Raw genomic sequence first — 10,171 nt, 5'->3', positions numbered from 1 at the left:
CTGTAACCTATCCAGGTCTTGTTGCAGCCTTTCCCTCCCTGCTAGCCTGCTCACCTCACCCCAAATTTTGGTATCATCAGCGAATTTAAACAGGTTGCAATTCACCCCATTGTCCAAATCGCTGATGAAGAAATTGAATAGTGCAGGCCCCAGGACCGAGCCCTGGCAAACTCCGCTGCCCACCTCCCCCCAGGTCGAATATGACCTGTCCACCACCACTCTCTGAGTACGACCCTTCAGGCAGTCTGCAATCCATCTGACTGCAGTTTCAGACTTAATGCTTTCCTGACAGATTGCATCCCAGGGTACTCAAGGAGCTGGCAGGCATCATAGCTCAGCCACTAGTAAGGATATTTGAGAAATTGTAGCACTCAGGTGAAGTACCTGAAGATTGGAAGAAGGCTAGTGCGGTGCCTAACTTCAGGAAAGAAAGGAAAGTAGATCCAGGGAACTACAGGCCAATCAGTTTGACCTCAATCCTTGGTAAGATTTTGGAAAAAATTATCAGAGAGACCATTTTTGACAAGCTGGCTGATGGCAACATCCTGAGGGATAGCCAGGACAGGTTTGTTATGGGTAGGTCTTGCCTGAGCAATCTCATTTCCTTCTATGACCAGATGACATATCACCTGAACAAGGGAGAAGAGATTGACATCATATGTCTGGACTTTAAAAAAAGCCTTTGATCTGGTGTCCCATGATCTTCTCATGGAAAAATTGGCCAACTGCGGCCTTGGCTACATCACAGTCTGATGGCTGGAGAATTGGCTCCGAGGCTGGACCCAGAAAGTGCTGGTCGATGGAAGTGAATCATCATGGCACACTGTGACCAGTGGTGTCCCCCAAGGCTCTGTCCTTGGACCTGTACTCTTTAACGTCTTTAGTAATGGTGCAGACACTGATGTCAGATGTGGACTGGCCAAATTTGCCAATGACACCAAACTTTGGAGCAGAATGTCCACACCTGAGGATAGGCTGGTGATCCAGGCTGACCTTGATAGGCTTAGAAAGTGGGCAGATAAAAACCTGATGACATTCAATATGGATAAATGCAAGATACTCCACCTCGGGGGGAAGGTGGGGGAAACCTACAGCTCGCTTATAGGCTCGGCAATGCTATGCTCACCAGCACCATGGCTGAAAGGGACTTGGGGGTCGTTATTGACCACAAGATGAACATGAGCCAACAATGTGATGTCATAGCTGGTAAAGCGAACAAAACTCTGGCTTGCATCCATAGATGCTTCTCAAACAAATCCCAGGATGTCATCTTCCTGCTGTACTCAGCCTTGGTGAGGCCACAGCTGGAATACTGCATCCAATTCTGGGCTCCACAATTCAAGAAGGATGTGGAGAAGCTTGAGAGAGTCCAGAGGAGAGCCACACAAATGATCAGAGAGCAAGAGAACAGGCCTTATGAAGAGAGACTGACAGCCATGGGACTCAGTCCTTCAGTCTGGAAAAGTACAGGCTCAGCAGTGACCTGGTGGCAGCCTATAAGTACATAAGGGGTGTGCATCAGGATCTGGGGGAATGCCTGTTAACTAGAGCACCCCAAGGAATGACAAAGTCCAACGGTTACAAACTCCTCCAAGATGGTTTTAGGCTGGACATAAGGAAAAATGTCTTTATTCCCAAGGCCTGGAATAGACTTCCTCCAGAGGTGGTGCAAGCACCTCCTCTGGACTCTTTTAAGAAATGTTTGGATGCTTATCTTGCTGAGATCCTTTGACCCTAACTGACTTCCTGCCCCTGGGGCAGGGGACTGGAGTCGATGATCTTCCAAGGTCTCTCCCAGCCCTAATGCCTATGAAATCTATGAGATTTGGGTCAAACCGGTTTATGCAATTTCTGCCCCAGACCCCTTTTTGGTTTAAGTTAAACCAGCTCCCTAGCATCCCAGATTCTTTGCAGCCCTAGGCTGGACTGGGCTGTGGTCTCTGCTCCAGAGAACAGGCAGATTCCACCCCTCTCCTCCCTAGCCAGAGCTCTGGGGGAGACTGCAGGCAGAGCAGGGTCTGCCTGGCTCCCCTCACTGCTCAATGGTCAAGCAGGGATTCTCCCCTCCCTCCCTCAGCATGGACCATAGCCCAACAGACCCTAGGCATATGGTATGCTAACTAATGCTGAGAGGCATCTGTGTGTTACAAATTTCACTGGGACAGGCACACAGGACAAAAGTAGACAGAACAGTGTCTGCTTAGGGCTTTTTGGAGCTGATCAACAGCTCAGCTGGTAATGTCCCTCCATCCTTCCTTTAAAAAAGTTGTTTATTTAAAAAAGTTGTTTAAGAAGAGCTTGAACTAATGAGAGAGGCTTTTATTTTGCTGATGGGCTGATAAACATTGTGTTATCACCCTCCTGCTGGTTTTCAGCCATGTCAGTTTGCAGACAGTCTAAAGAAGCGGAGAGAGGGAGATTGGAAAGTTCAGTATCATTAACAGATGCATGCACTGCACACTCCCCTTTGCCTCAGACCGCTAGCCCAGTCTGGCAACACTCCCACCCCTTTGCACAGTGAGCAGAGGAAAAGCCTGAGACAGTGCAGGCCAGGGTAGGAGTTTAATCAGGTCAGTACTGTGGAAAGGAGGGGAGGCCTGTTCATGTGCCCTCCGGCTTCTAGCCTGAGCCACTGCAGGCATGTGCTTGCATTTTTGGAATGAAAAGGGAATGCCTATCCACCTCCAAATTGGTTCAAGCTTTGCAGGTTAGACTAACCTGTAAAGGTTGAATCAATTCAGGCTCAGGCTTTTTGAATGTCTTTCCCTAAGGGAAATCTACAGAGGCCTAGAACCAAAGAAGGAATGGTTATGTGATAGGAAGCGCATAAAGCTATGATTCACTAGATTGATCTGGCATACAGAAAAAATGCATGCTGAAAGGTATAGCCAGCCACAGAGAAAAAAAAACAACAATGATAAATTATACATCACCACACCTGGTCTATGTTCATTTGGCTCACTTTAAGCTATGTGAATGTAGACCAGAACTGGCATGTATAAACATATGTCAGTCATAGGACCTGCATGGGGAAACTGGAGTAAATAACTTGGGATTATTTTACTTTCCCTTTCTTTTTTCCTTTGGCATATGGAATAATATCACTGCCAAGAAAGGAATGTCCCATATCACAGGCCCATGAGAGCAACCTGGGATCCAAAGTAATATTCAAGTTTACTCTGACTAGAGGCTATGACAGTATCACGCATAGACTTATCTTCTTCAAACATTTACTAACGCTGGGCAAATCACATTACGCTTCCCTCAACTATTTCTTTTTCTTTAGAGTTTTATTTCACTTGGGTGAATGGAGGAGTAAAGCATACGATGGCTATACTCTATTATTTTGAGAACATAAACAGCCACCATACAATTATTTAAATCACTGTTATGCAAATGCTGGGGGTAACATTTCTTTTAATTAACCTTTCACCTTGAATAAAATAGCATTATTCAAAGTAAGAATGAAGGAGTATGATTTGCTGTATGGCTGTCTTTGTTGGCTCATAGCAGTTGAAAATGGACTGGATCAGAAGAATCACAAAGACGTTGTCTTTAGTATATTCTTCAGCAAAAGCACTGGGAGAACAATAGTTGCTCTTGTAAGTTTCCATTTTCAATAAAACAGATTAAATAGGCTATGCTCTGCCTGCACAGATTAAGCTGTGTCTTAGTTTCATATGCCTGGGGGGGAGGGAGCGGGAAGTGGGGTGGTATGGTATGAGAGAGTGTGTTTGTAAGGAAGGAGGAGGAGAGCAAGGTGAGGAACCTTCCACAGGAGAGAAATGGGACCAGGGGTGAAAAGGCAAGCGAAAAATAAACGGAGAGTAAAACAACATAGACTAGAGTGTAGAAATGAGAGAAGGAAGAAAAAGCATGCAAAAAGACAAATAAAGGCAAGGAAAAAGATGGAGAGAAAGAGGCTAGAAGGCTAAGATAAAGAAACATACTTAGGTGAAGAGGAATAAAGGTGAAACTGTAAATCATATAAACAGAAATCATATAAACACCTTAAAAACAGAGAGACAATAAGGGCCAGAGGTATATTTAATATGAAGAGGAAGCTACAAATTGATTAAAATGCATCAGGTACAAAAGTGAGGGGCGAATGAATAACAAAGAGAAAATCATGGGACAAATCAGGGCACTGAGAGTTAGAAAACAAGCATGAGTAGGGGAAATACAAGAAAAAGTTGCAACAGAAATTTTATTTAATATCCTTAATGGGCAACAGATCTGATCAAAATTATTTCTTATTTTGGCATGCTGTGCCAAGTGTGGTTAAGATGGCTTGTGACTTTAAACTGAACTGATGAGCTGTGGGCGCAAAGAAAGTGAGATCATTATTATTATCATGACCATCTGTATCCAACAAGGGGCACAAAGTAGGGGTGGCAGGGGGGGAAATCTGTAATGAAGCAGAGAACTGAACTACTGTCAATGAACCCCCTACTCAGCTCTCTCTGTTGTTTTAAGTAAACTCCTGATAATGTAGGCTCAGACAGTCAGAGACCTCAACAAATTTCACATCACCAACTACCACCAAGCAATGCAGCTCAAAATTAGGAAACCTTCTGTGTGGAAAAAATGTTTTTGCAGTCCTCTTAATTGTAATAAGAACAAGAGAGCATAGTACAACACTTGAAAACTGTGGCAATTCGGAAGAGCAAATGGAGAGAGAGAGAGAAGAGAGGCAGTATTAAGAAACTAACCATTTTGGCTACAGAGACATAAACATCAGGGCTGTACAAAACTTCAGTTCCTGATTAGATTTGTCAGAGATTTGGCCCTATTCGGTGGCTGTATCTCTGAATCCAAACTGAATCAAGAAACTCTTTAATCTCTCCGAATCAAATCAGAACCCTCCAAATTGATTCAGAGAGATTCAGAAAGATTTGACAATCCGGACACAGACAGCTTTAAATGTTTTTTCTACATACCTCAAGGTACCAGGTGGCTCATGAATGCTGAGATGCTGGGGCTGATGGAGCGTCCCGCAGGAGCACAGGGGGGCTCCCCAGAGCACTCAACAGCAGACCTGGAAGTGGACCAGAAGCACTTCCAGTTCACTTCGGAGCACGCAGGCCTCCCCCCTCCCCCCCACCCCCCGAGCCCACCTGATTTGACAATTGGTGCCTCTGGGGTCCCCCTGCGGCCGATTGCTGAGCCAGGGGAACATAGGGGGGTAAGCAGTGCGTTCGGCAGCAGATGGATGGAGTGTCCCACAGGAGTGCGGGGTGGGGAGGGGGGCACGCGTGTTCAATGGCAAACCCAGAAGTGGACCGAAAGTACTTCCGGGCCCACCATTGAGCATGTGGGGGGCCCTCCCCCACGCTTCTGTGGGACACTCCAGTCACCCCAGCATCGCAGCATTCACAAGCCGCACCTGGTACCTTGAAGTATGTAGAAAAAACATTTAAAAGCTGATTCTCCCAATCAGCATAGAATCAGGGACAGTTATCCAAATCAACAAACTGAATCACTGTCCCTAATTCGGGCCGAATCCAAATCAAATATGGCCTGTTTCACAGCTCCCTAATAAAGGTGCATAAGCTTTCAACAACAACAAAAAAATTTCTACAGATTTGTGTACTACAGGGACCTGGTTTTTCCTTGAGTAAGTCCAAGGCAATGGTTTTAATTATTGTGCAACTGAACTTCTGTGATGTGGAGTTGTGATGAAACATTTCTAAGGAGCTATAAACATTTGAGCAAAGAGAAGATAGAAAAAAGTTTAGGAAAGATTGAATCTTTTCCTTGTGGGTCCTTTTCCAAATACAGTGCAATTTAAATATAATCTAAATTGTTACAGGAGAGAATTTTGAAAGCAGGGTTTGGTTGGGTTTTTTCGTTTTTTGTTTTAAATAAGAGGCAAAGCAAGGAAAAAGAAATGGAAGCATTTAGGGAGGAAGTATGATTTTATTTACTGCAAGGCTTACTTCAAGGGTTTCTTTTCTTTCCTTTCCTATAAATATATCTTATTTAATTAGTCTATAATGTACAAATTCACCCTACCTTATTTAGTATGTGTGTGTATATAATTTTTTTACATCCATTTACATCCATTAAAGTTACATACTGCTCTATATCACATGACATCTGCAGCATCTTGTGGTGTCAGTTTGCGTAAATGGTACCACAAAGCAGTTCTGTAGAGTAGCCTCCACTCATTCTGTGACCAGGTACCGAGGGCTTGTCTATACAGCTCTGTGCCATCCCCAAATCCCAGGAACATGTTGTGGCTGCCTTAGAGTGGCCCTGAGCATGCAGGAAAAACACACGAGACTAAAAGTGCCTTTGGTGCATTGCCTCATATTCAAGAGTTTGCATGTAGAGCAGGACAGGGTGTGTTTCAGGTAGTGCCCCAGGCTGCAGCAGGGATCCAGACTAGACAGGTCCTCTCTTACACAGGAATCTCCCTCACTTCAGGAGAACCACTTGGGTGAGAAAACTATTCAGCAATGTAGGGGGACTGTAATCTAGCACTTAGAAACTAAGCAGTGATTCTCTCTCCTCTTGAAAGAGGCCTGTCTCTTCAGGCACAAAGCTCTTGTCTTCAAACTGCAGTGCCCCTCTTGAAATCATTGACAGACATTTCTCCATGGAAGTTCAGATCTCTCTAGTCAGGCAAAACAGAGATGAAAGTACAAATGATCAACTTCATTCTGCCCCCATTTTCACCTCTGCAACTCCAATGAAATTGGAAGGAAAAGAAGCAGACTTTGGCCCAAATGCTGAATACTAAAAGCACATCAACATGTTTGCTGAAAGAGAGAGCTGAGACACAATGAGCTACACCTCCTCAAATTTAAACCTTTATGTTTCCTTGAGAATAGTTAATAATAACCATTGCTCAGTGATAAAGTTGATCTTAAACTAGAACCATGCTATGAGTTCTCTCAATGATAAAGGAAGCATTTCTTACGTACAGACATAGCAGAGCTGCATTTATTTTTACATTCTGCATCCTATTACAAAAATATACTAATTCTATTACCTTTTGTCCCATTGTGCAGTGCTATGTATATCACAGACAATGAATATGTCCATCAGATGCTAAGGAGGAGCAATTTCCTTTGGTTGTTTTACAAGTGAGGGATTAAGCCACAATTATGCAACATATTTGGAAAAAAAAAGGATAATACTGAATGTAATCATACATCAAATAGGAAGCCTTGGCAAGGCTGATATGTTCACAAGTGAAATGTTTGCAGTGAAGCCTAAAACCATTCTGATTTTCAGGTTTTGAGCCAACACAAAATCTTAGGCTACATGATTGCTGTGAATCTTGCTAAGCAACACAGGCAGAGAGATTCATAGAGGTTAGGAACTGGAAGGGACCTCTTAAGATCAACAGGTCCAGCTCCCCTGCACTTAGGCAGGAAAGACTGCTGAGGTCAAATAACCCCAGCAAAGTGCCTGTCCAGTCATTTTTGGAAGATCTCCAGGGTAGGTGGTTGTACCACCTCTGGGGGGAATCTGTTCCCTGGACACTCAATGATTCTGCATGGGAAAATACAAGCAACTCATAGTTTCTGTATGAAACCAGTTGAAACCCTGTGACTTCAATTACAAGAATAAATGTTTTAATTTGCCTGTCATTCACACGTGAAATATTTTGAGTGAAACTCAAAGCTCTCACTCATTCCTAAACCAATTATACAACTTTTAGGCAATTACTTATGGCACCAGTATTAGGGGCTGGGACACGTAGCAAAAAAAAGATTTGCCTTTTCTTGAATGAAAAAGAAAACAGACTTCAAATTACATGGGTAAGTGGCCATGTAGCTATTATTAAAAGAAAACGCATTCATATAATTTTGAAATTTCTATTTCTTCAGTGCTTCAGAAAGATTCAAAAGAGTGACACAACCAGGGGCAAGGGAGGGGCAAAGGGGTGCAATTAGAAGGTGGGGTGAACCATTACATAGGCTGATCAATGTGGTTATAACAGGAAAGGACGAAACAAGAGTAAAAGTGCTGTACAGTTGGCAATCAGGACCAGCTGGGTAGTTGCAGCGTCAAATGGCACAAAAGCAAGTAGCCAGTAAGCTGAAAGGAGCAGTAGGGAAGTTGCAGGTTAGTAGTAGAGGGAAGCAGACAGAAGGGCTGCATACAAGGACTGCCATCTGAAACAACACAATGGCTGCCAGTTGGCCGGGTTGTTAGGGAGAAGCTTGTACAATGTGCTTCTGGCTGCTTAGAGAGGATCCGTGTGCCAGCCAATGGAGCTGCCAGGGAAGCAAAGGAAGACAATGTGTGGGCTGGAGAGAAGTTAAATGTGAGCCAGGTAGGTACAGCTAGCCAGTTTTGTCAAGTCAACATTTCTCCAGTAGTGCTAAAACCCTTTAGGTAAGCAATGATTCCAACATGCCCCAGAAGCAGTGCATTTCACCAGGAAGCAGTTGCACTGAGGATCTCCACAGCGACAAGCATCTGCCTATGAATGCCTGACTGCAGGATTGGGACCAGAAATTATGTGAATGCATTAGGCAATAATTATTTGAGTCCAGAATTTATTAGCATTTATTCAAGCCATTTTGCAACGTTTCAGTTGTAAAGAATCGTGCACACTGATCACAGTCAGTCTGGTGTTTTCATACATCAGTCACCATGGTATAAGAACCAAAAGGGAACCAAAGGCTTTCAATTAATAAATGTGGTTATATGGTATATTTCTATCTTACTGATGAATAAAAAGGTTCCACAGGCTAGAAGACTGGTATATAAAAAAAAACACAATGTACATTCAGCAATAATTTGGATCAATTTTAATCCTTGCAGCTTTATGGCAGATCAGCAAAAAGCATAAAAGAAGTCATACCTGCTTTGTAGATCATTAAGGTGCAGTTCGCCTACATAATGAACAGCTGACGAAACAGAGATGATTCTAGCATTGTGACTGTGTGTTCCTGATAGCTTCAACATATCCAAGAGGAGGTTAGTCAATAGGAAGTGTCCCAAGTAGTTCACACCGAAGTGCTCCTCAAACCCATCCTCTGTTTTCCTTTCAGGGACCAGCATCACCCCAGCTGAAAGAGAGAGGCAGAACTTGGCTAGATAGTCCACAGTCAGGATAAAATCCTCAAGAGTTTGGTTAGGGGATGAGAAGGAAGCTGGAATAAATCTGTCCCATAAATATTATCAAGACTGATTTTATATACATCTATGTATAAGTGCATTTTTTATACATATCCAAGAATATGTATACACATACGTGAGACTCACTTATATTTAAAAATATTAGATAGAGATAGTCCTAAGCAGCATGTATGTTGATTATTAAATATGTAATTCTGTACGCCTAAAGTTAACTACTTAAATCCATATTTAGACCTTTAAATAAAAGTGGCTCATAATATACTTACCCTTCACACTGCAGTGTCCCATAGACATACCTGAACAAGCTTTGAATAAGTCAGCTCAGGTACCAGAAACATATGCAGTCATGGCTACATGGATATCTGTGCAAAATAATTGCTCTGCTTCACTGAAAATTTAATTGCCAAACAAATGCTATTAGGCTACAGGATACCTGAAATGAATTATTCCCTGAGAATCATGGACTTAACTGTGGCCCATCTGAGAAAGCTGACATCCAAATTCAAGTCTCAGCTGGCAATGAGTCCTTAAGAGCAGTGGAGTTCAGGCAGGAAGAATGGGAGGAGGAGGTGGCGGGGGAGAAGTGACATCCTGTCAGAGATGATTTCATTTACAGGATTGCAGACGACAGCTTAAATACCTAAGGGTGCCTATACATGTGCAGGGGAGCTCCTCTGATCTGCTGTAATTACAGTGCTACAGAAGACTCGATTAATCAAGTGTCCAGCATCATATATATCAGAGTCCCTCCCTCCCTCTCTCCCCCACTCTTGGAGCACATCTATAAATGCCCTTAGGGTGGAATTACATGGTGCAATTAACTTAGTTCTTGCCAAGAGTGCTTAAAACTTGAAAGATTGTATGTTCCAGCTTGTTAAATAATGCTAAGTACCCTTTAGGCATCTTACAGTTATTAGAGTTACTGTATTTTCAGTTCCAAAAAAGAGGACACCTGTTATGCAGGGGCAGGAGGAGTGGGGAGGAGGTATATGATTGTGGGGGGCAGAGATATGTCATTGCCCTGCCCCTGCCTGTTCCATTGCCCCTCCCTCCCTCCCAAACCACAACC

The 10,171-nt window shown here is 43.3% G+C and overlaps 1 protein-coding gene across 1 annotated transcript in view; it reads right to left on the bottom strand.

The window, feature by feature from the left end:
• DHRSX (dehydrogenase/reductase X-linked) overlaps positions 1 to 10,171 on the bottom strand; it is a gene marked incomplete at its 5' end in the record, with an annotated part of 255,108 nt that overhangs the window by 68,334 nt on the left and 176,603 nt on the right. The window contains one exon of the mRNA XM_019529386.1: positions 8,825 to 9,032. Coding sequence (XP_019384931.1) covers positions 8,825 to 9,032 — 208 coding nt within the window. The remainder of the gene's footprint in view (positions 1 to 8,824; positions 9,033 to 10,171) is intronic.

Source organism: Crocodylus porosus, unplaced genomic scaffold (assembly GCF_001723895.1).
Source record: "Crocodylus porosus isolate Cpor-Errol unplaced genomic scaffold, CroPor_comp1, whole genome shotgun sequence".
Lineage (NCBI taxonomy): Eukaryota > Metazoa > Chordata > Crocodylia > Crocodylidae > Crocodylus > Crocodylus porosus.
The sequence above is the reverse complement of the archived record's forward strand: the minus strand, read 5'-3'. Positions and strand labels throughout refer to the sequence as shown.